The 27,702-nt window shown below is 35.8% G+C and overlaps 1 protein-coding gene across 4 annotated transcripts; it reads left to right on the top strand.

Annotated features, from left to right (window-relative positions):
- Positions 1 to 405: 405 nt before the first annotated feature.
- LOC106072093 (soma ferritin-like) lies at positions 406 to 5,042 on the top strand. 4 transcript variants are annotated; one of them, XM_056008804.1, is made up of 4 exons: positions 406 to 648; positions 2,146 to 2,340; positions 3,702 to 3,827; positions 4,723 to 5,042. In XM_056008804.1, exons 1-4 carry the CDS (start codon positions 544 to 546, stop codon positions 4,864 to 4,866), a joined length of 570 nt encoding a protein of 189 aa, XP_055864779.1. In that variant the 5' UTR covers positions 406 to 543; the 3' UTR covers positions 4,867 to 5,042. The 4 variants fall into 4 exon arrangements, with proteins under 4 accessions (XP_055864779.1, XP_055864780.1, XP_055864781.1 ...); XM_056008805.1 differs by having other exon boundaries at positions 2,149 to 2,340; XM_056008806.1 differs by having other exon boundaries at positions 2,170 to 2,340.
- Positions 5,043 to 27,702: the final 22,660 nt, after the last annotated feature.

A 27,702-nucleotide genomic window follows, 5' to 3' on the forward strand; every position in this document is an offset into this window, starting at 1 on the left:
ATGCTTTAGCCAAATATTGAAGGGGGGTTTTATCGTAAAAAAAATCGGAGGGGGTTTTAAAATCCAAATCATCCTTGGCTATGTTCTTAAAAATAAACAAAATCAAAGCAAAAAATCAGTCACAAAATTCCCCCCCCCCAGCCTTTGGGGGGTGGGTGGGTGTGGCTACGCCCATGATATATATAATTATAATATGTTTTAAATGCAGAACATGGCCCTTAAGAGGGGCTTTTTGAGACCCCCCCCCCCCCACCACCAGAAATTGTACTTAGTTTATTGAGATTATTGAGGTCAGAGGAACAGTCGATCAATACGAACAGGTGTACCTTGACAGAGCCTCATTCTAATCTGGTTTGATTTGGATTCATGTTACGTCACCCATGCTATATAAACTCGGCTGGATACCTCGAGGCCTTCACAGTAAGTATTTGTCGAGCTACGTCAGTGCACGTACAGGCAAATCTTTAGCCCTAGCAGACGTATTCAGCAATCCCAGAACACATAGCAATAAAATCACAGGAACAGATATACGCACAAAGCAATATGGCAGCAAGTCAGTGTCGACAGAACTTTCATGCCGAGTCCGAGGCTGGCATTAACAAACAGATCAATATGGAACTGTTCGCTAGTTATACTTACCAGTCTATGGTAAGTAAGTGATTTATAACACTATCAAAGACACAGGCCAATCTTAGGCACTGTATGGATCTACCAATACAATGTGCTGTTAAATGTTTTTTTTTCACAGTCAATATCATTTTAGTACTGCAGTAGCTGTTTTACCTATAAAGAATGAGACAACTTTCTATCTCGGCGAACTGATATTACTATCACATAACTTATGTACTATTCACATTGATAGCTTGAGATGCTCAAATTATCTCTTTTTAAAAACCCAACTCAGCGTTTCTCAAAACGCGTTTCCTGGATTCACTTAGAGCTATGAGATTTTATCCAAGTTACGCTGTTTTTTTCGCTTTAAATATTTTTTAGTGCTATGCGAGGCGAGGCCTGTACCCTAGCGGCTGCCTAGTTTGCCAATGCCTAAGATCGGCCATGCGACTGTAGATTCCTTTTCAGGAGCAATAGTATTTTATCCACATGCAACGCAGGTAAAGGTGACATTGGCTTTGTTGGTAGAGGAACCAGCCTTTTTTCGCTTGGCTGCCTGTTCGTGCGGTATGCTCGCTGGATTGTCTTTCGGTCGTCTCTATGGTCTCTGGCTCATACCCTGCCCGCTGACATCCGCCGTCGTCATGCGGGAGGTTTGGATTAGGAAGCGTGCTCGAGAGGCTAAGTACGTTTGAATCTGGCTTGGCTTGGCTACCTATGAAGGGGGCTCGAGGTTTGATACCCGACATGAGCAGAGTTGTGTTTACTGAGTGCCTAAAGGCAGCACGGAAAACCTTCTCTCAGATACCCCTCCCCCCACTGGTCCACAAAAGAGATTGGACCATAGCGCTCTAAGCATAATACAAGCATGAAAGAAGCGCTATATAAAAGCTATAGTTAATTTATTACATTATCTTCAACTCTGACAAGTAAAACAGTTTTACGTAATTTTTTAATACCGTTTTTTTTTTGCTAACGACATCTGCAACAAGGCTGACTCAAACGTTATATAGTTATTCCTATAGAGACGCACTTTAGGTGACTGCTAGTGAACGCGCCATTATGACGACATTAATTCAGAACGAGACTGTAGTGTAGCTACAGATAAACGGACAGTTGAGGCTAGGCTTTCGTAAAAGTAACATCGTTTATTCTAGTGACTGAGACTAGACCGTTCCCGACAGTTCCCGTTCTAGATTAAACATTTCTATTCTATATTCACCTGTTCATTTACTTTATTGTAAATGTCTTGATCTGGGTGTCTATTACTACCGAATCAAAAGTAATACTATGCGCACAGAAACACGTAACCAATCTTCTGATCAGTTCAAATTCTACAGACCCAGATTAGACACCCTGGCCGTGCGGTTTGCGCGCTGGACTGCTGCTCGGATTTATCGATGGACCCAGGCTCACACCCTGCCTGCTCCCATCCCCCGTAAATTATCTTCAACCAGAGTTGAACATCTGAAACATGGAACACATTTTACAAATATTTTTACCCTTTAAACAATTGATATTATTTTCTTTAAGAAGTATTGCTGCCTGATTCTTCAGACTCCTTACATTACAATCTCCTCCGCCTATTACTTTGATCGGGATGACGTGGCACTTCCTGGATTTCACAAGTTTTTCAAGAAGCAGTCCGAGGAAGAAAAGGAGCACGCTGAGAAACTGATGAAGTACCAGAATAAACGAGGAGGTCGCATCATCCTTCAGGAGGTCAAAGTAAGTGACTTATAGACTTACTTACTTACTTACTTAGAGTTAGGTCCTCCCGCGCCGTTCGGCGCATTTGGCGGCAAGCTGTCTCCATAAAGATCTGTCATTGGCAATGTCTGAAGTCTCCTCTCACCTGGTGTATCGGGTATTGGACTTCAGGGTTTGGCTGCCCTCGCCGCATGTATCGTTTTCTGTAGCAATTGTAGTTTTACAGGGTGGGGTCGCTAGCCCCACGCCAAACCCTCCTCCTTTCTCTCCCGGGCTTGGGACCGGCAGATGGACGTATAGAGGAACGAAGAATATGCATTGATTGGCGTTCGCTCAGAGCGCAGTAACTCAGTGTCTATATGATTATTGTCAAATTTTTAACCTTTCTCACATTCAGACATTTCTTTGATGGGGCAAGGTGACCTGTTGGTAAAGAGCGCCTCTTCGACTTGGTCTTAACTTAATTAATTAACTTAATCCTGTGTACTCCCAGGGGAGCAATGGGCCGCAACCACACCTCTCCACCGAACTCGGTTCTGAGCAGCTTTCTTCTGGGTCTTAGGTCAGCTCTATTTAAGACTGGGATCTGATCTTTTTTTTCGTAATTTTGCCACCACCGTCTTTCTCCATTCTTTTCTGTCTTTTACCTTTAAGCGTCTAGGACTAGAAAATTGTATTTCTTGAGAGATATTGAATGCATGGTTTCACTTAGTCACGTCAAAGAGCAACAAGCAAGGCTAGCGTTTTCAGTCCTCTTGATTTGTTTTTAAAGAGCAAAAAACTGAATGGCTTCCTGGTCGTGTGGTAAGCCCTTCAGAATGTGGTCACGATTGCCCCAAGTTTGAACCAAAATCTTCCCACTGTCGTCCTCTGGCGTCTTAGTTAGTCATATTCATCTAAATTCCATGGGGATTCAATCGGTTTTCAAAATATAATTTTAAAAGTTACTCATAAAGGCATAAAGATAATGACCACATTTCTTATGCTCTGTGCTAGGATAAATTTTTACAAGCGGCGCTCCTTCTACCCTAGTATCACTAAACTATGGAATCGGCCAGGAAAACTAATGACTTAGCACAGTTTCTATTTAACATGCGCTACTACCATTAAAAGATAGGCGTAGGACGTAGTTATCTTTTTTCTTGAAGGGACGTCTGCAATGTATAAGATACGATTTAACAATTAAATAAACATGAGCTTATAAAATGTTCAAAAGCAAACAAAAGAATGTATACACTGTAAAGTAGTGCTATTACTACCATGTCATTGAACGACAATCCAGTTTATATTGTACTATTTATCATATTGATGCTGTTTGATTGAAAGCACACGGAATTTCTCTAAATGCATTTGTATTTGTTTGGTTCTAAAACTTCTAGAAGCCTGATCGAGACGTATGGGGCACTGGGCTTGAGGCGATGCAGTTTTCCCTTCAACTAGAGAAAAACGTCAACCAGGCCTTGCTGGACCTTCACAAACTCTGCAGCGATCATAATGACGTGCAGGTGAGGGCGATATCACATTGGACTTTATAATATCTTAATAAGGCGAGCGTCCTTGTGTCCGAGGCTTAAGGAAGAGGCTACGAAGACCCATCTCTAACCTACATATTTTGCCACATCTCACGCAGACAAATATCTTATGGATTCAAAGTTCTTTATTGTACTATAAAAAATATTGACACCTTACTTAATTTACCGACTATTTTAATTGGAAAAGGAGTCACATAAACAGAGGTTTTAAAATTATGTTGGGAAAATAGGGGTGAGTTTGGAAAGATATGTAGGGAATTTTACAGTAATCGCTTTTTAAAAGCATTTATAAAAAAAAAAAAAAGGGGGCGAATGACCTGCATTCGAACTCATGACTTAAGCCAACTGCTAGTGAGGGGTGTTTATGAAATTAGAAGATTGTATAGATCTAGTTATCTATTGTTTGCTTCAAACTTACTTTAAAGCTAAATGGCACAATAGTCCTCTGCAAGCCCATTGACTTATATCCAGGGCTGTGCTTAGCTAAATAGAGGCCCTAGGCGAAGTGAATGTGGTGGTCCCAGATGGAATAGAAAAAGTAGAAAAAAAAAGATAAATAGTTTAAATAAAAGTAAGAAATTTATTAAATACCTAATCAGCTAGTGACTTCAACAGTAACGTTTGGCATAAGTTTAGCTATTTCTTCTTTTTTAAAAAATACAATGTAGCGAGGCCCCCATCAATTAGTGACCTAGGCGCCTGCCTAGTTTGCATATGCCTAATGCAGGCCCTGTTTTATGTCTATTTTAAGTTAATATCAATGTAAATAATTTATGAAGTTGTAGACCGTTGACTGTCAATACAATTTTATGATGATTTCTTTATACATTGTAGCTCTCTTATATGCGGTTTTTAAATGTATCCGCAGATGGCGGATTTCCTAGAATCCGAATTCCTGGAAGAACAAGTTGAATCCATCAAGCAGTTTGGTGATTACGTCACCAACCTGAAACGTGTCGGGGCTGGGCTTGGAGAGTATATGTTTGATAAGGAGACCCTGAGCAGTGACTGAGTAATCGTCTGCAAACTCAATGGGCGATAACTCTATTATAAAAATGTTATTTTAAAAGTAATATAAAAAGTGTTATTTCCCTTACTTTCATACACAATATTTTTGTTAAAGTAAATTTCCTAATGTTGATTTTGTCATAAATAAATATATACCATCAACAGTTTGATGCAAAACTACATTTTTATGTCATTTTATGTTATTTTTTTTTCAATTACTATTATTTAAAAAAAAATGTCCCGTTAATCTGAAAATCATATTTTAGGTAGGTGAAATAGCCAGAGTCCCGGGAATACAACCTAGCCACATGGTGGCCCCAGAGTGCAAAGTGTCTTAAGAAGTAATGGTTAGGCTAAATGGTTAGGAAAACATTACTGCCCTTGGCTCTAATGCACTGGTCGCAACCATGTCAACAATCCACACGCCATTTCACAAGGGGCCTTTTAACAAACGTATGCAACACCATACAAAACAGGAATGAAACATAAATGTTATCAAAGTGTTCCTCAGTGAGGTCGTGAAAGTTCAGATTATGAAAACCAACCTTCACTATAGGAGAATGTCACGTGTAATGGGCTTGGGTTTAGTTCTCTGCTATAGATAAATGCAGGGCCGGTCTTAGACCACTGCAACCTATGCGGTCGCAGTGGGCCCCGCGCTTTCAAAGACCCCGCCCTAATTTTATGTGTAATTATTAATTGCAAAATATATACGAAAAATTCCTGGAAATAACCTGCACTTATTAAAATTTCCTGAAAACTCATAAAAATCTCATGAAAAATAGACAAAATTACCATTTGCGTGTGTCATTCATTATGGGAAACGCCATTTCTATGCGCGATAAAAAAAAAGACATTCTCAGCTTTCATGTAATAAAATAATAATAATTGGACGACTTTTGCCCTTAACCGGAAGTTCCAATACGTATTTACTTTTATTGTTACTGGCATATAAATATGCCATAGGTTGCAAAATTGGTAAAGTAAAATTAACTTGATCGCAATTTTGTACTTAGAAAAGAATGAATAAAATGCAAAGCCGAATTTATTTTCTAGTACAAAATCTTAATTTTCAATTATTATCCTTATTCCCACCCAGACTAGGCCCCGCGCAATTAGTTTCGCATATACTAAGGGTGTGATTTTCCAATGCTGATCCTTAAAATGTACAAGTATTATACACTACACTCGACGAAGGAGTATAGAATTTGTATTTATTTACAGCCAACAATAGGTAACACATATACTGTTGAAAACACACTCTTCAATAACTAAAAGTACTAAATGTTGCCAAATGAATACTACAGGGCGCTTAGACTAGATTCAATTAACATAGACCATCAATGCCACAACACAATATTACCCCCAGATAGTCAATTCACACAATGCGGAAATAATATCTCTCAATCCAACAGACAACAATCACCAACACCCTACTCAGACCAGGTCAGCTCTCCAACTAACTAGACTGACCGCAGGAAACATTATTGTCCCCCTTGAAAATCGCGTGCTAAAGCAGTTCACCTTCACAACTAATAAAATAATCAAACACACACACACAATCTCACATCTTACACCTCCCCCCTTGGCATCACGCTAAATTTTAAACAGAGTTATCTCCTCATTTCAATTTTTAAAGATCTGGTTACATTTTTTTTTTAAAGCAATAAAATAGATTAAACTATATAAAAGAAGAGAAGAAATGTGGTCGATTTAAGTTCTCTTTTCATCGTCTACGTCTGTCCTTGGCAGTGGATTTTCTAGTGGTCTCAAATGTCTATCCACTGCTTTTCTAAGTGACCTCCAGCTTTTTTTGTTACGGAGCCGCCTGCAACCATGTGCTCTCTGCTATGTGCACCAACGCTACAGGGCTTCATTGTCTTGATTCTTGAGTTTGAAACCTTTTAAAGGCTACAATGTTTTATTTTGAGACTCCCTTCAGTTGTGTTGTTTATTTCAAAAGACAAAATTAGTTTACAATGAACTTTCACCAATTATCTGGAATAGAAAATGAGTTAAGTTCCCTTTTCAGACCTTGTGATCTAAAGGACTGATGACGTTACGGTCATCTGTTTCTTTGGCCAAAGGTTAATGACCACTGTGTTGTATAGCCAGAACAACGACCAACCGCCAATTAGAGTTGGGTTCAGTTGGCCCTAAAAAATCCCGAAATTCGAAATCCCAGTCTTCTCCGAGATTTGAACCCAGGACTCCAGGTTCTGAAGCCAAGCCTTTACCATCCGCAACCACGATCCCATCCAATGCATACATGGTTGTCGGCCTTTTATAAATAATAAAATAAAACTAAAGGTGTCCTGTAGATCAGATGTTTTGTATGTATCCAGATATGTTGTATACAGCATCAGAAAATGTTTGCATCGCCATATACCAGCAAGAAATCAATAGATGCAGATAAGTTTGGATAAAACAGCAAAATACATTGCAAGACAGGGTAAGAGAAGGCTGGGCCACCAAAGCAAACATGGAAAAGTTAAGTAGACCAGGAAACAAAAATGGCAAAATGAATTGAGGGGAACAAAGTGGCGCATTGCACAATTACAAGTGGCGCATTTCAACCAAAAAAAAAAAATCCTTAAAAAAAAAATAATTAGCAATTTAAAAAAAAAATGTTTCTCTAGAATTAAATAGACCGAAATGTTTATAACACTAATCAGACCAAAAAAAAAATTAACCTTTGTTTAATGCAATTGTTTGCAATTCATTTTCCAATATATAGAATATATATGCGCCTTATTTTCGTTAGTTTTGGACATTTTTATGTTACCTATTTCATTATTAGAAAAAAAAAGACAATTTTAACATTTTTAAAGGTCTTCATTGGCCTTAAGTCAGTCTAAGGAAAAACTAGATGGTCAGAGTCAGACATATTTGAGGAAGCAGAGTCATGCTTAGGAAATCATCAATTAAATACAGTGAACTAAAGTAAAGAAAGCTGTCGATGACTGGTAGAGTTACTGGAACTGTAATCTTGCTTGTGAATGTCAGATACTGATGCTAGCAAGGATTTTTATTTATGAAAATGATCAAAAACAAACTGAGGTCACGAAATATACTCTTAATATTAGAGCAAAGGAAATTTTAAAACAATTGCTAAAAGCTAATTTTATTTCAAACTTCTAACAGTGCTAATAAATTAAAAGTAGTCTATTGGTCATACAGAAATAATAAATTTAAATTAAAAATGCAAACTAAAAATGTTAATAAAGACTTAATGAGTAAAGTTTTTTTTTCTTAAATCCCCTCCACAGACCTATATATATATACGGGCATGCAGATCATTTAACACTTCAAAAAATGTCGCGAAAAACGTTTTAAAAAGCTGAAACAAGGCGTTGTTTTGTAAAGTAGCTATAAGGTGTAAAGTTTGTTTTTTTCAACCTTAACCTATGTAATACAAAATTTATTGTTTAGATGTAGATAGATCTAGTAACTAAACATAGAGAATAAAAGCACTGTCGTCTCATAATTATTTCTTTTGCAATTTTTCGATACATAAAAACAAAATCCATCTATTGAAATGTACATAAGATGACTAAAATCAATAGACGTGAATTATTTCGATCTAGGATTTTCGAAACATTATCTTAATGGAAACTAACAGGAAATGGCTTTACTCCATGACTTTTCGTGAATATATAGTTCCGTAATTAATACATAACAATCTATATATATAGGTCTGTGAGTTGATCAATGGCGGATAAGAATTTATTTCCGTTTTCCAGTCTAGATATAACGTATATAGGTCAGTGATCTCCTCCTTTACTATACACCAATGTGTATAACAAACCAAATATGTACAAAATGCCATACTTTCAAGGACTAAAACTTGTACAATTTTATTTGGCACATCTGATTCAGAAGTTAAAAAATATCAACCAAAAGGTTGGCCACCCCTGCTCTACTTGGAGTTAAAATGAACGTGTGTCAAGTCATATTCAAGCAATTAGGCAAGGTTTAGTAATTAAGAAACATGACATTTTATGAATGAACTAAAACAAAATCTATCATTCACTCAGAAAATTTTTTCTTTCTATTTCAGCATAACTCTTAGGTCCAAATAGTGTCCAAATAGTTTCTTTTATCGCCGTCACTTTTTATTTTGCTATTGCTTGTGTCATTGAAAATTAATGTCCTAGTCTACAATAGAGTCATTAGGAACATTTTCTGATCGATATAAACTTTTAGTATCAGTAATTAGTGCAATTTATACGGTCGTTGGCTTCGAATGGATTCTCAATCTATTCTATGTCTGTGATGATAAACTTGCAATATGATAAAACTAAATATAATTTAAGTAGCAAAAAAAAAACAACAACAACAAAAAAAAAACAACCACTGGTTATATTGATTTATAGATGCTAAATAAGAGCCCATGATGATATTAACAAATATGTACCTATATTTAGATATGTATTAGTGGTATATCGTTTTACAAAACTTATATAATCACGCGCTATCTGTCTGGTAAAAATGTATTTCTCCCACACCCATTCTCGGATTATGTTGAGACTATACACATTTATTTACAATACCTGACAAAACATGAGTGATTTAAAAATTAACCAATTAGTCAATAAAATATTGGTAATTAATTAATATAGTTATATATTGATAAAGGGAAATAAATCCTATTGTGATATCTTACTAACTTAAAAACACAGACGTTACTTCAAAAAAAAAAAAAGAAGATTACGTCCTACACGTCATCAGTCATCTATGTTAACCAATGACTTAAAATCTGCCAAGTCATTGGTTTTCTTGGCTGGCTCAGGCAACCATGCTATATTAGCACAAGGGAAGAAGGAGTATTTATACAAATTTGTCCTGGCATATGGGACGAGGAATGTGCCTTTATCTTTGTCTTTCTGAGTATTTTATTAAATTTTGTTTTTGTATTTGAAGATTATGGTTCAGTGTTTTATGTGTAATTGCTTTTTTACTTTTAAGTCTTCTCTCCTGAAGGTTTTCTAAATTTAGTGATTTTACTAAAGACGTCACTCTTGTCAAATGTGAATATTCATTCGTTATGGATCTCACTGCTCTATTTTGTATCTGTTCCAGTTTCTTTTTTTTTTTTTTTTAGCTTGGGGGTCCCAAACCGAGGATGTTTATTTTATTATTAGCCTAACCAAGGTTAAATTACATTTTAGTTTTATGTTCTTATTTGATTTATAGAAATTTATTTTAATAAACCTGAATGATTTATTTCGTTTCTTAAATAGATTCAACAATATTAGGATTTCATTACAGTTTTTCATTTATTATAACATCTAGGAATTTCGTGTTTGTAGTCAGTGACACTGGTTTTCCACGAATAAGATATGTGAATTTTTTTCGGGTTTTTTGCTACTCTTAATAACTGACATTGTTTTGGGTGGAAAGACATCATCCAATTGAATTCCTATTTTTCGTAATTCAACTAATTCTCTTAGTAAAATTTCTGTATCTTGTGTTATTTTTATTATTTATATATTATGCAATCATCTGCAAATAATTTGCATTTGTTCATTTTTGTGTTGATAGACATGGCTATAAATGTACAGTTGTTTCCCTTATATAAGCTTTTTTAATGTATATTTTACTTGTTAATCTTTAGAGCCATATATTTCTATTCATATGTCATACCAAGTCTTCATCATTCAATCTGTTTGACATGGTCGTAAGATTGGAAAGAAGTGCAACGAAAGAGGTCATTAAGCAAGTAGTCTTTCAGAATATTTAAAGGTTCTATTAGTTCTATTAAATTGCTGGGGCTAAGGTCAAAAACACTAAATATACTCAGTTCTACTAATGTCTATGAATAGCCTTTTGTAAACCTTTTTGGAATTAGTATTTGCAGTAAGCTGTTTATTTGAGAACCGTTATCCTGTTGTTTAATGAGTCATCACTAATTCATTAAGTGGTTACTATCCAAGTCCTATATAGCCGGGATGTCAGTATACTAAAAAAGGTTGCCAATGCTGCTATTTTCAGGCACTAAGATGTTCCTGGAGACTCTAGAATTAATAATTTTTCTTTCCATAAGTCGTGTACATTTGGCGGACTGTGAAAACGTCTGCTCGCCGGGTCAAATCTGTTCAGCCTACTATGTGAATCATGCAAACCTTCAGCTAAATGGTTGCCCTGTGGGTAGTACACAGTCGTCTGTAGCAGTCATCACAGCACTGAACTGTCTGAATAACTTCTCGTGTGTCGCCATGATTTGTGACATAGGCAAGACGTCCTGCTTTCCGTGTTACGCCGACGTCATCTCTGGGCTGACGTTTTCCACTGCCTGGACAGGGTCCTTTTTAAAGCGAAGATTATTGAAATCAGTCTTTTACTATGACGAAAGTACAAGGAAAACGACTGCAGACTTTGAGATTCCAAATGGTCTATTGCCTGGAGACGTGGTGAGATCTTTTTGTTTTTACTTACTGTCTGTCTGGTACCAACCTTGTACATGTTACTTCTGCCACTTGCCATTCTCGGATCAAGTTTAAGTCTTTTGCACAATAATTTATGGTCAGTAACAACATATGAATGTATCATAAAATAAACCAATTAGTTAATAATTTAGGGGTCTTTAAATATAAATGGTCTATGTAGAAAAGGGGAGATAAATATTGCAGTATTGAGAGACACTGCAGTCATTGTGCGGTTCTTCTCATAAAAGACCCCCATACACTTTACTTGCTTTTAGAATTAAAAAAAAATTGATACTGAATCTTGATACCTATGCTAATTGTGTTTTCTTTGTCTTTGTTATCGTGCTGACTCAATGATAATCTGAGCTCTCTTTGAAATAACAATGAACTGCTCGGATATATGATGCTGCAGATGTCTCTTTAATCATACTAGCTACTGGTAAAAATCAGTCTGTAGCATTTTACGTCTCGAGAGACGATCTTTTCCCTTTGCAACTTCTTGTGTGACTAAAGAGGCCAATCCTTGATACACAGCTGCGATCGCAGGTTGGGCATATGTAATCAACAGGCGCCGTTGCATTTTCACCCTTCTTTCTGCTTCTGTTGTGCATGACATCTGCAATCCGTGACCCTTCCTTTATGCTCTCTCTCCATGTGGATCTATCCATTGCCACCTCTTCCCAGCTGCTAGTGTCGATTTTGAAGAGCTTCATGTCGCGTTCGCATACATCCGTATAACGTAAAAGTGGGCGACCAGCGGCTCTCCTGCCTTCTATTAGATCGCAGAATGTCTTGTGGAAAAAATCAATACTAAGACAATTAAAGCTATTATAAGCTGGAACTTTTCTAGTGTAATCAACTTACACATATGTGGTTTTCTGGTCGTTGGAGGTTAACTCCGATTGTTTCGATTCCAGTGCTTCTATATTCATTATCATAATTGAAATTATAATCATGTTAAAACAGACTACCTAGGTTTTAATTGTAAAAGGCCTGATGAGTTTGTAAAAAAAATGCCACTTCTGAAATTTTATTATTATTATTTTTTTTTATGTATTCAAAAAGGGAGGGGGGAGGACTGATGTGTGGGCGACATCATTCCGACCACAGCTAACGCCCAGGCATTCATCTCATTTGCATGAGATGATTCATAGTTGCTTCGAGACTGAAGAAGGCCATAGATTATTATTATTACTATTATTAATATTTACGCGCTTATGCTTCTTTTATGGGCTTCATGTATCTTTTTTTGTACGGGATCATACCGTTTGGCGTTGGTGCACACTTACCGCCAGTATTAAACGTTTCTAAGAAATACGCTTATAATATCGGGAGGAATGAATAAAATCTAGATTTTTAAAATTAAATGCTGATACAGAATTGATCTAGAGAAGTGATGTCCAGCCTAATTCGACCTGAGGGCCATTTTCATTTCCCAACACTAGTGTCATGATCGAAAAAGTACAAAAGGGAAATGAAATCGACCTGAAACTATTTGATTACAAACTTACATTATTTAATGAGACATTGGATAGTTTATCTTTTTTTTTAAGCGCCAGAAAGTGGCTTCATTTCTCTATTTAAAATGTGAGTAACATTATAGTTAGCTTTACCGCTGACTCATTTTCTTTTTTCTTTTTTTGGCAAATATTCTCATCAATCCTGAAATCTCTAGGCATAGTTTAACAATCTTTTATTCGCGGCTCAAACCAAGAATGCCGTTATATTTGTTTTATAATGCCATTATATATGATGTTTTTTTTTTTTAAACAATCACATTTTCTTCTACAAATTAAATATGTTAGATTATTGTCATGTTCCACAAGACAGTGAAGATCCGTTGACTTTGCCTGGTAGATTCTACATTCAGAGTACCATTTCAGAAACGCATTAGTGTTAAAGGATAATGGTGAGGGCCCTAAAGTTGGAAAAGATGCATTTTTTAACCTTTTCTACACTTCGGGCCTGGTAGAACAACGTCTGGCCCGCGAGCCGTATTTTGGGCATCACTGATCTAGAGTTTTCTAAAATCATCATATTAAAATATTTAATATATATTTTTTATGTGCATTCATTATTTGTTGTAAATGACTTGAAATTATTTTAAAATAAAAATGCAGAACAGTTTTTTAGCGGCCCCCGAAAGTAGAAAAGACGCTATTAGTTTTGTGTGGCCTGTCTGTTCATCTATCCGTCTGTCTGTCCGTCCGTCCCGTTTAGATCTCGTAAACTAGAAAAGTAATTAAAATCCGACATCACAATATTTTAGACCATTCAAAGTTCTAATTCGACGGCTACTTTTTTCTTTTCTGAAAATCTAATTTTTTAAATCACTTATGCAGCCGTTTTTTTCATTAAAAAAACACCACTTTTACAACTATTCACTATTAATAGTAACATATAAGGGAGGCTCTTTATTAGTGGAGACTACTACTAACCATATTTTTAATACATTTAAAAAACGGTTGTAGATTTTTTGTCAAAAATTTTTTATTTTGTATTTGTATTGTTAAGTTATGTAAGTTCTGTTATATTAAGTACTAAAATCTATATTTACACAAATTGTTTTTTAATTTTTTTTAAGAGAAAAAATGTATTTAGTATGCATATAAGTCAGACATAATTGAAACCAACAATTAAAAAGTATTTTTTTCATATTACCGCGTGAACTTCAATGACCACATACCGATAATTAGATAATCATTATAAAACATCAGTTAGGCCAGGTTCACATCTAACTTCACATTCATTATCACCTATTCCTTGGTCTGCTGGACCGCTTGGGCACCACATAAGATCTTTTAACCCTTTTTCTCCATTCTTTTCTGTCATTGTCTTGATAGAATTCCATTCTGAAAATATTGAAACTTGCTTACCTGCCTGGGTGGACCACGTCGGCGGCCGATTTTCAGTTAGTGTTTCCACACAAACTGTCTTTGTAACCTTGTCTTTTTAAAAGAATAAAATTGTTTTACTTAATTTAGTTTTTAGAGAAATTAAGCTTAATCATAAAATATAAACTAGTGGTAGGACGGAGTCAATGTCTTAAACTAAAAACATTTTGTTTCAGATTTATTTCAAAGGAATGATAACAAGGTATGACAACATGGGTATAAACCTGATGGAAGACGGGAATAAAATTATCTACAGTCTTAGAGCTCGATGCGTCGACTTCTGCTCAGACACGGACACCTGCTCCGCAATAGATTGTGAATCAAGATATCTAAGTTTAAGTTACTTTCAGAACGGGGCGTGGGGCTATGACACCGTCAAAGATTACCCGTTCGTTAAAGACGAGGTGTTTGAAACTTACTTTCTTATTGGTCCAAGCTCTGTTAAGATGTACGTCAACCAGCAGTTAGCCAATTCCTACACAACGTCAATACCAACCCAGTTCGCACGTCGAGTTCAAATATTGGCCTACGTCCAGGTTTTTGAGTTTAGTATTTGAGATTGAGGGTTTATATTGTGTCCAACGTGATTTAGAAGAAATAAAACAAAATGGTTAACAGTATAACTATACATTTACAAGTCATTTACTTTCCGATGTCCTAAAGCAGGGTCGGATTTAACGAAGTGGAAACAAGAAAAAAACAACTTATATTAAGCATACTTGTATCAATTAGTTTAAGTCAGTCATTTCATTAAATTTGTAATAGATCTAGAATCTTGATTAACAATAAAACATAATTTATATTTTTTTTTAAGAAAAAGACCTGAATTTGAACTCATGGCTCAAGCCTTCTCAGGATTCTCAAGGCAACACGGTAACAACTCTGCGATTGGAGAGTTTTTGGAAGATTGTATAGTTATCTATTGCTGCTATAGTCTCAACCTTTTTTTTTCAGGTTTGTGTTCATTAAAACTAATCCGGGATATACCACCTCTTCAGTCAATTACAATTTCTTTCCCTTGTTTGACATACCAAACATAATTTATAACCAATAGTTAATTAACTAATTAAGTATTTTTTTTTTATATTTACTCTTGTATTGTCAGGTAAAAGAAATAATTGTGCAAAATTTCAGCTTGATCCCAGATTGGGTGTCTGAGAAATGATGTGTACAAACTTTTTGCCAGACAGACAGAGTTGAGATAAACTTTATAAAAAAAGAAACATCAGATATGACTAGAGATTTATTGCTTGAAAATAACGATCTGCATTGAAACTTTTTTTTATAGAAGCACTTTTATGAAAACATTGGAAACAGTGCAAGAACCTGCTCAAAAATTTATTTCTTGGGCTACCACGTACTTAAATCCGGCTTTGTAACTAAGTTGAAGCATAATTATGTTACAGCATATTGCCTGCATAATTCATTGTTTACTGTCAACTAATTCTTGGCTCGATCATTCTTACGTGCATAGCTAAGTGATACTTCCACACATGAACGTGAATGACTCTCCGAAAGAGGTCTGAATGGCATAAAAGATACATACAATACGTAAAAGAATAGAAATGCTTGTCATTGAATGAAACTCTACCCAAGACAAAAGATAGAGAGAAAAGGAGAAAGACGGACAACAGATCAACAGTTCAACCGAGACCATCCGTTATAGACGTCCTTGTCACGTTCTGTTCATGGCTTATTAGTGGTGACTTAAAAACGATTACTGCAGATCTATAGTAAACACTTATTGATTCGAAATTAACTTTCAAAAGATTCCAGAAAAACTTTATCTCTTATGAAATCGCAAGTTTATTAATTATATAGAAACCACTCAGTAATAGCAAACACAAATCTGTCCTCTTCTAGTATAACAACTAACACAAAAAACCAGTCCAGGAAACAAGTAGCTACCAGTTTATCTCTATCATACAAGGAAAACTTACATCCAAATTATCAGGTGTAGGCTGGTCACATTCCTACATCAACAACGAATTAACACATTCAACCTCACCATACCTGCCTCTGACAGGCTTCAACACTGACCTGCAGCGTGGCAACCTGTGCACAGTTTAGACCAATAGCTAGTTGTCACGTCGTGCAGACTTGTGACGTTCAACGAGCTATTGGTCTAAACTGCCAATAGAATGTAACGTTGCAGGTCAGTGTTCAGGCCTCAAGTTCGAAGTTAGTCAACAGAGTTCCAACATAAGTGATTTGATAAAAAAAAAAACAAGATTACAAGTTTACAAGATTAAACAGGCGGCCCCCTCTAATTCACCAACAGACCAGGAATATTCAAGCCATAGTCTTGTTTTGATCGTTAAAAGACATAATTTTTAAAATTAATTGGCGTTATTTCTCACATTAAAGGAAACAGTAAAACACGTGGTCTTTGATAAGACTCTTCTAACTCTTCTGGAATAAGTAGAGTAGCGTTAACTGATCACCTAAAAACAGCATGGAAAGTTTTGGAAACCTCCCAGAGAGTGTCGGTGTCACCTGGTACAAGTAGCTCAGGATGTCACCCCTCCCCATCAAGTTTCTTCAAATACGTTCCAATAGACACTATTGCTAGTTAGTACTTTTTGTTGAACCAATACAGTGAGCTGATTGCTTAGTTTTATTGATTTTTACTCAAATGTAAAATGAGTGTCAATTATTTATAAAATCCAACTGTTTATGATATTTATTCAAATGTTATTACAAATTTTACAATAATATGTAATTAAAATTAGAAACAGACTTAAAATCTACTATGAAAATTTTTAGTTTAAAAACTTAATCTGCTATTCTTACTTAAATCCACCTACGCCGTTCGGCATACTGGGCAGCAAGCTGTCTCCATAAAACTCTGTCACTGGCAATGTCTGAAGCCTCTTCTCACCTGGCGTCCACTTCTCTGAGGTCCTCCATGAAAGTGTCGCTCCAAGTTATACCAGGATTTCCCTGTTTCCGCTTTCCTCGTAATGGCCTCCAAGTCACTGCAATTCTAATGGGTACCTGCCTTAAGTTGGGAAAAGTTAAGGGGAGGGGGTGGTAGTTGTGCTAGTCACATGATACCCTGCACGTTAACCGAGACTAATGATCCAGACATCATCAGCCCTATAGACTGGAAGGTTTGAAACGGAAACTTTTACTTTATTGTCACCTTTACTGTCACATGACGCTAGTGTTAACTTAAATGTTAAACCCTGTTTTCCCCAAAAAATATTTGATATAAATATCACTTTAAAATTGATTATATGTTCTTCCCCTTTGGAGCCTGTATGAAGATAGAAGTGTGTATAGTTATCTTTTGTTTGTTTCAAACTTACTAGCCGGGACTAATTCAGCATATACCACCACACCAGTCAAGTACATCTTCTTTCCCTTGTTCAAGATACCAAACAAAATAATAAAAAAAATGATTCTTGTGTTGTCAGGTAAAATAAATAATTGTGCTAAACTTCAGTTTGATTTGAAATTGGGAGTCGGATTAATACGGTGTACAAACTTTTTACCAGACAGACAGATAGACACACAGAGTTAATATAAGCTTTGTAAAAAGTAGTTCATGTTTTTATTCACGTTAACTTGGGAAAAAAACTGATAACATGTGTGTTAATACCTAGCTAAAATTGCAAATTCCTATACTCTTAAGCGAGCAATTCTTGTATGTATGTATGTATGTATGTATATATATTTATATATATATAAATTCTATTTCGAATACGGCTCTAACGATTTTCTTTAAAATTTCAAGGTATGTGCATAATAGTGAGAAAAAAATTCTCAACTCATTGGCCACGTCGGGAAAACTCGAGGTCGACCGTTATATCGGTTTGAAAATGCCTCATTATCGAAAAATTAATTTTGGCTAGAATGTTTTATGAATGAAAATTTTCCGTGACGTGAACGGGAAAAACGCTGCCTACGTCACTAGGCTTACCGCAGTACACTAAAATATTTCTTTGCAAACAAGAACGAGTTCTAAAGGATCAATAGACCTAATTAAACATTTGCACACCATCTTACTGTAGATTGATTTATTATAGAACTATGAAAGAGAAGTAATGAAATTAAATGTGCCAATGTACGATTAGTTATTGTGTTTTGAAGGCTTTATAAATTGATAACACTTGAATTGCCTAGAGCGGTGTAGATACCTTGTACTTTGTTGTTTATTTTGCTGGTGACCTTCAGCTGTTCTATTTCAGCTAAAGCAAGTTGGCGCCTAAACTGGTCTTTTAAGCGTTTCGGTATTACGTCGTCCACTTTTTTAGCTCACCAAAAAAAGACTGCCTTTGGCATGCGTTCGTCTGAGATTCGTCTTCCATACAGGATACCGCTCTGTCCAGCGTAACTGACGGACTTAAAGAATTACCTCTATTCAAAGCCCCGGATACACATTTGAGACCAAAGAAAATCTGCTGCCGAGAACAGAGGCAGACGCGAAAAGAAAATCTTAATCGACCACCGTTTGACAATGGTTATGCTTGCCCTGGATGTGGCAAAATTTGTAGGTCACAGCAGGGGCTGCGTAGCCACGGGAAATACTGCAATCCTCATTAATCTTAGGAATCGAAGACAAGCCATATTATTATTTTTTTTGCTGTTGAATTATTACCATAAGTTCGTGCTTTGTGTCTACTGTCCCGTACCAAAACAAAGGAAATGGTCATAACACAGCTTCTCTACGCCTTACGTGCTCACACTGAACATGATATCTAGCCAGCGGCCAACGAGTTTGCGTACGCTGCAGCCTCTTTTTATTTAACTATACACCTCGGTAAAAAGCTTGGGGTTAGGGCTTGGAGATGGAAGGCCCAGTTGAGATCTGAATGGAGGGATGTGTATAAGCAGGCCATATCCCTCCACGGGCTGTAGCACCACTGGGATGGATGGATGGTATGAACTTCTTATAGTCCAACCGTCAGGCTGGGCAGGGCACGTATCCCGTATGGGTAACGAGCATATTGTTTGGCGTAACAGAGGTGTCCCATGGAAACGTTTCTTTAGAAAACTAATGCAATGATTTAAGTCTATTAAGAAAAAATGAGCCATTTTACTTTGTCACAAAGTGCCTGTTTTACCCTATAACGTAGAGATTTGCGTCACTTGATGTTTCGTACTAAAGACATAATGAATATACTAATTCCATAATTAAATGTTTGAACGCAACCATCTAAGAAGTTACACTGCAAAGACTTTCTTCTAAGCCAGTAATAGTAGACCTACAATAGTTTTACACAAAAAATGGATTGTAAAACTATAAGACGGATGTGAGCTGTGGTTCGTCTAGACTATAGAAGGACTTAAGAGACTTTATATTTAATCGCCATGTATAATTACATTTAGAACTAACAGAACACTAAATGTAACTCTTCAGATTAGTAGTATTTATATGATCGTTCATTTTCGTAATTACAAAAATATTCCCAAAATGACTTAGGAAATTATTTAACCGAGCTAGGATCGGTCATCCAGGTACTATATTTATACTTGTGTAGTTCACTGTGAGTTCTTGGAAATATCCACACTGCGACTAAATGACATAACAGTCCTCTAAAAACCTGCAGTTTTCTTATATTTAATAGCTATCGACTCCAACATTAACTGTCGGCGCAAGTTTACCTTTTTTTTTTCTTGAAAAAGAACAAAAAATTAGAGCCGTGTGCAGGGCTCACATCAATCGGAGACTTAAGGTGGATGCCTAGTTTGCTTATGCATAAGACCGGCCTTGTATAATGTCTATTTTAAGCTAATAGCACAGTAAATAAACTATGAAGTTGTAGAATATATGTTAGATAACGAAACCCTGAGCACCGACTGAGTAATTGTCTGCAGAATCAATGGGGGATAACTCTATTATAAAAATGTTATTTTAAGAGTAAAATTAAAAAGTGTTATTTCCCTTACTTTCATACAACATATTTTTGTTAAAAATAAATTACCTAATGCTGATTTTGTCATAAATAAATATACCATCAACAGTTTGATGCAAAACTACATTTGTATGTCATTTTGTGTTGTTTTTTTTTCAATTACTATTATTTGTAAAAATTGTAACGTTTATCTGACAATAATATTTTAGATAGGTTATTTCTACCACGTTAAATAGCCAGAGACACGGGAATACTACCCAGCCACATGGTGGCCCCCCGGGTGGAAAGAGTCTTAAGACGTAAAGGTTAGGCTCAATGGGTAGGAACACATTACTCCCTTAGGCTCAATTGCTATGGTAACAACCAAGTCAACACACCAATTCACTAGGTGCCGCTTAACAAACGTATGCTACAATATATACAAAACCGTGTGATAGTCAAAAGAGCTGAGCAGAAGGCTCTTCGAATTCTAAGCGTGTAAGCCTTCTTGAACAAAACTGTTCCGTCTGGAAGAGATCCAAGTCAATGTCTATGTAAAGCATTGCTATTTCCAATATATCTGGCAATCCGGGCGCATGGACTAGAATGCATGGCCGAAGGCCGAGTACACCGGGAACCTCCGCCATTTTCCTATGTTTTACCAAGCTAACCTTGCAGGACTCGCCATTAGTGTAACGGTCCCTTGAGGAACGACAGGGAGGTGGAAGCTCTCCTTCAACTCCGCACCGAGAAATGGGAAAGCTCTCGCATTCCCTTGGACACTCCCACAGGAGTTTTGTTTTGCTATTCATTTAGCCTAATTACTTCCTCAAGTAATCGTTTCCACCCGGGGGCCACGGCAGAATAATATACCCGAGATATACAAAACCTGATTTTAATATAGATGTTCCTCAGTGAGGTCGTGAAAGTTCATTTTATAAAAACCAACCTTCACTGTTGGAGAATGTCACGCTAAATTTTAAAGAGAGTTATCTTTTCGTTTCAATTTTTAAAGATCCTGGTTAACTTATTTTAAGCAAAATAATTGTGTAAAATATCAAAAGTAGAGAGGGAAATGGTGTCGATTTAATAAGTTCTCTTTTCGCAGTCTCAGCAGTATATGGTATTTTGGTCTCAAATGTCTATGCATGCCTTTTTAATTGACCTCCAACTGTTTCGTTACGGAGCCGCCTGCAACTAGATGCTTTCCTCTATGTCAACCATCGCTACAGAGCTTCAGTGTTTTGAGTCTTCAATTTGAAAAATTTATGTCTATTTTGAGATTTACTTCAGTTGCGTTGTTTATCTCAAAAGACAAAAGTCGTTTACAATGAACTTTAACCGATTCTCTGGAATAGTAAATGAGTTAAGTTCCCCTTTCTGACCTTGTGATCTAAAGGACCGGTGACGTTACGGTCATTTTTTCTTTGGCCAACGGTTAATGAGCACTGTGTTTTATGCATGCATACATATTTGTCAGCCTTTTATAAATACTTAAATAAATGTAAAGCTCTCGTGTAGCTCAGATGTTTTGTATTCATCCATACATGTTGTATATCATGGGCGTAGTCGGGGATCCCCCCCCCCCCCGAAATGAAATCACCCTCCGCTGGGGGGGGGGGGGGGGGAAACGGAATTTAGTGACGGATTTTTTGCTTTAATTTTTTTTTATTTTAGGTGAGATTTTAATACTAAACCATCTCTTGTCCCAACACAGCCAAGGGGATTTTAATTTTTAAAACCTCCTACTATGGGTTTTGCAGTTAAATCCCCCTCTTCTATTAAACAATAAAAAAAAATGCAAACAACAATCCCCAAATTTCAAGAACACAGCTAAGGAAGATTTTGATTTTAAAACCCCCCTCCAAATTTACGATAAACCCTTTCTCTTTAATATCAAGCAAGCAAACTAAAAACTCTAAATTCTATGAGCGTAGCCAAAGGAGTTTTGAGTTTATCCCCCCTCCCCTTCAGTGGGGTTTTAAGCGAAAAAATACCTCTTCAATATAAAAAAAAGCAAATTACACTCTCAAAATGCTATGAGCGTTTAAACCCATCTTCAGAGGGGTTTGATGCTAAAAAAAACCCTCATCAAATTACACACTCAAATTATTTGAGCGTAGCCAAGCTAATGAGGGTTTTGAGTTGACTTTTTTAAAAGTTTAAAACCTCTCCAGATGGTTGTGAGTTTAAAATCCCCCTACAGAGCCTTTTGAGGTGGAAAACCAAACTCTATGACCGTAGCTAAATGGGATTTTTGGATTTAAAAAAACAAACACCAGAGATTTTGTAGTTTAAAGCCCCCAACAAATGATTTTGACTATAAAACTTCCCTTTTGATATAAAATGAAATGAAAGTAATGCAAGATGTTACACATTTCTACCAGTGGCTGGGCTCCATTAATAAAGCGCAGTGAATACTCATCCTCAGAAATTGAAAAACACTAAATGTTGCTCAACAAAGATGGCTAAGACAGATTGTAGGAGTCAGTTATAGAGATCGGGTGTAAATCAAGGAAATCCTATGCCGAACTGGAAGTCGACCCCTTAGTAAGGTTGTGACAGAGCGTCGCATGAGGTTTGCGGGACATGTTCTCCGACAAAATAAATTACGCATAATAAGAGTTGCGATGACATCCTAGTACAACTTGGCGCTACACTTTCACGGAGGTCCTTAGAGCAGGTGGGAAGAGGCTTCAGTCATTACCAGTGACAGATTTTTGTGGAAATAGCTTGATGGCAAATGCACCGACCAGTGCTGGAGGGTCTAAGTCAGTACGAAAAGCACACTAGGTTTTTGAAATAAAAATTTTTAAACCTCTGTAGATACCTCAGAATATGCATTTTGTTGGCTTTCAATCCCAGAAATAGTGTTTTGCGACGGAGCTCCGCCCCGCGATGGGAGAAGGACGTGGAATCTACAATTTTGCCAATAACTCCAGGTTGAACCTATTCTAGAGTACAATAAATGTCTTCCAAAAGAACGAAGTAAAGATTAATTATGTACACACACACATACATATATCATATATATATCAAGGATGAATGTGTGTATGTATGTATAATCTATTTTTACACTCTGAGCGATTGACCGGAAGTGTGTTTGTTGTCAGAGAGTTGTCAGACAGAGTCCAGCTTGTGTGAGATGTCGTAAAGATTATTAAACTTTATGTGTTTGATCGAGTGTTACTTGTTGATTTATAACTACAGCTGAACCAGGGACACCTAGACGTATTGAGACCTAAGGTAGTTTGTACCGAGTTATAAGTAGATAGAGTTATATAATAGGAAAAGCTGTAACAATATCTACATATATGAGTTCCTTCTGCCTAAAGCTTACTGTTTTAGGCCCCAGTTATTCGCCCTTCTTTCCTTCTCTTGTTAATGAAAACAGTTCCGCGAACCCAATAAGTGAACCAGACGTCAAAGATCAAGAAAATACACCAGAAACTGCTCCTTGCGAAGATTTTTAAACTGAGACTTATGACAAATTAATAAATAAAATAATGCTTGAAGAACTACATGTATTTCAAAGAATAACGAATTCCTATATGAAACATAATAACCGTAGCAACGGATGATAAACCTTAAAAAAAAGAACCCATTTCCTGTGTGTTTTGTGATTCCAGTAATATATAATAATTGTTATTTGAATTGGTTTAAATTTGGATTTTATCAATAAAAAAGATTTCTATAACATAAAATGAAATTTTAAATTACTTTTTCATTCTTCGACTCACTTCCGTTAGATCATGAGTTAGATATAAGTTTTTCAAACAAAACGGATTTAGTGAATCTGCAAATATGCAATACACGTTAAGCAGGGGGTCTACCGTAAACCACAAAACATGACAAGGGGTCTACGAGACAAACAAGTTTGGGATCCACTGATCTAAATGGAAACCAACAGGAAATGGCTTTATTTCATGAATTTGCGTGAATATATAGTTCCGTGATTAATTCATAACAGTATATATATATATATTGTTGCGTATTTCTGAATCTTCTGGCTAAATGTATTAGTAGGCACACAAATAAAAACACAGCAAAGAACTTGACGACTCAACTTTCAGTTTCAAATAACTTTAATGACTATTAACTCTAACAATTCGTCACTGTAACATGTAGCATACAAGACTGTACAATATCTGTCAGTTTACAGTTAGCTATACTTCGTTGCAATTCATCTCTTCACTTCGTTGCAATTCATCTCTTTTCAACTTGCATCGAGCCGTATTCCACAGAACAGACCAACGACACACTTCTCACTGTCGCTCTAGGTCTCCGAAAGCTGAACCAAGTCGTACTCAAGTCTACCGAATCAGATCCGCACACGTCTTACATCGACTGTATCGACTGTAACAGCTCACTCACGACTAACTTTCACATTAACTTTCTGGCTTATATAGAGTCCCAAATCGCTTCTCCAAAGTTGCACAAACACTGCTAGTATCTATCTTCTGGAATAACACGTGAGGAAACGTCATATCCTGTCTTTATTTATACATGTAGATTCCAGAGAACACCCGCTGCAGTGTCATCAAGCTGGGGTCAAACGTACTGACCTCTATCTGTCACTGTTCATTAGTAGCTGCCCCCATCTTAGATCTGTTCGTCCCCCGGAACAACACATGAGGACACGTCACATCCTGTCTTTGTTTGTACATGTAGATTCCAGAGAACACTCGCTGCTGTGTCATCTCACCCGGGCCATACGTTGACCTCTACCTATCACTGTTCATTTGTAACACTATATATATATATATATATATATATATATATATATATATATATATACATATATACACATATATAAATATATACATATTCGCCGATGATGCGGCTCTTCTTGCCCTGCTCTCAGAGAGCTCAGACGTAAATGAGTATTTCAAAGAAATAGAACACATTGAAAAATACTGTAAAGATAATTTTTTATTATTAAATGTAAAAAAAAACCAAAGAAATGATAATCGATTTTCGTAGGGACAAGAAGGAAAATGATATTGTTTCTGTAGCTGGAGAGACTATTGAAATTGTGCAAACCTTTAAATACCTGGGTACTATCCTAGACAATAAACTAAATTTTACTGCAAATACTGATTATATCAGCAAAAAAGGGCAGCAAAGATTACGATTACTAAGAAAACTGTCCTCGTTTAATGTTAGCGAAAAGGCCTTGGCTATGTTTTATCACGCTCACATCTGCAATATTTTAAGTTTCAATATCACAGCCTGGTATGGCAATCTGAGAATTAAAAATAAAAATAAACTTTATAGAATCATAAATGCTGCTGGCAAAATCATTGGCAAAAAACAAACCCCATTTGGGCAGTTGTTTGAGACAAACATCTCTAAAAAAGCTAACAAGATCCTCGAAATAAAGAATCACCCTTTGTGTCAGGATTTTGTGATTTTACCATCGCAAAAGATATACAAGACACCGATAGCAAAGACAAACAGACACAAACACTCTTTTGTTCCCCTGGCAATCAAATCATTAAATAAGATAAATCTGGTATAAACTTTGTCACATGTAAATTATGAGTGAGTCTGGTGTGAATGTACACTTTGGTTTCTTATAGTTATAATGTTTTTTGTTTGGTGTAATGCACAAATTGTAAGACAAATTTCCTTACGGATAGTAAAGATTATTATTATTATTATTATTATTATATATATATATATATATATATATATATATATATATATATATATATATATATATATATATATATGTGTGTGTGTGTGTGTGTGTGTGTGTGTCTGTGAGTTGATCAATCGCGGATAAGAGTTTGTTTCGTTTTCCAGTCAAGATATAATATATATATAGGTCTGTGATCCCTCCTTTGCTATGCACCATTTTGTATAACCAACCAAATATGTACCCATTGCTCTACTTTCAAGGACTAAAACTTAAAAAAATTTATATGGCGCATCTGATTCAGAAGTGAAAAATATTGGCACATGGAACCAAAATGTTGGCCACTCCTGCTCTACTGGCAGTCAAAGGGAATAAATATGTCTAGTCATATTCAAGCAATTAGGCAAGTTTTCGTAATTAAGAAACAAGACATTTTATGAATGAACTGAAGCAATATCTATAATTCACTCAGAAAAATGTTCATTTCTATTTCAGCATAACTCTTAGGTCCAAATAGTTTCTTTTATCGCAGTTACATTGTTTTGCTATTGTCATTGAAAATCAATGTCCTAGTCTACAATAGAGTCATTAGGAACATTTTGGGGGGGGGGGGGGGGGGTCATGATCGATATAACCTTTTAGAATCAGTAATTAGTGCAATTAAATTGAGCGTTGGCTTCGAATGGGTTCTCAATCTATTCTATTTCTGGGATGATAAACTTGCAATATGATAAAACGAAATATAATTTAAGTAGCAAAAAAACAACACAAAAACTCCTGTTAAATTTATGTATAGTTGCTAAATAAGACTCATGATACTATTTACTAATATTTAGATATGTATTGCGAGTATATTTGTTTTACAAAGCTTATATCAACACTCTCTATCTGTCTGGTACAAATTTTGAGGACGTAATTTCTTTCAAGCTCATTCTCGGATAATGTTGAAACTTGACACAATTATTTATAGTACATAACAAAATAAATCAGTTAGTTAATAGAAAATTGGTAATTAGTTTATCTAATTCTGTATTGATAAAGATAAATACATCTTATTGTCTTAACTGAAGTTACTTTAAAAAAAAAAGATGATTAAGTACTACGCATCATGCATCTAGTCATACATGTTAAATTGTTAAATTTTGTTAAGTCATTAGTTTTCCTGGCTGGCTCAGGCAGACAACTCCATGCTCTAATAGCAATAGGGAAGAAGGATAATTTGTATGCATTTATCCTAGCGTATGGAACAAGGAATGTGCCTTTATCTTTGGGTCTTTCTGAGTATTTTATTAGGTTTTCTTTTGTATTTAAAGATTACAATTCAGTATAGTCGATACTTTACTTTAAAGTGTTTTATCCTGAAGGCTTTCTAAATTTAGTGATTTTACTAAAGGTTTACTCTTTTTTCAATGGGAACATTCGTTTTTTTATGAATCTCACTGCTCTATTTTGTGTCTGTTCCAGTTTCTGAATGTTTTCTTGAGTTGAGGGGTCCCAAACAGAGGATGCATATTCTATTATTGGCTTAACCAAGGTTCAATAACATTTTGGCATCGTGTTCTTATTTGATTGATAGAAATGTCTTGTAATACATTATGATGATTTGTTTGATTTTTAAAATAGTTTTAATGGTATGTAGGTTAAATGATAGTTTTTCATTTATTTTAACACCTAAGTGTTTTGTCTTTTTTAGCTTGTGTTACTGGTCTACCATGAAATTAATTTGCTTCAGTTTTCTTGCTGCTCTTAATAACTGACATTTTTCTGGGTGGAAAGACATGCTCCTATTTGATTCCTATTTTTTGTAATTCATCTAATTCTTTTTGTACAATTTCTGTGTCTTGTCATATGTTATTATTTTATATATTATAATCGTCTGCTTATAATCTGCCTTTTTTTCTTTTTGCGTTGACAGACATGGCTATAAATGTACAGTTGTTTCCCTTATATAAGCTTTTTAAAGTATATTTTACTTGTTAATCTTTAGTTCCATATATTTCTATTCTTATGTCACACTATGTCTTTATCGTTCATTCT

This window comes from Biomphalaria glabrata, chromosome 13 (genome assembly GCF_947242115.1).
Source record: "Biomphalaria glabrata chromosome 13, xgBioGlab47.1, whole genome shotgun sequence".
Taxonomy (NCBI): Eukaryota; Metazoa; Mollusca; class Gastropoda; family Planorbidae; genus Biomphalaria; species Biomphalaria glabrata.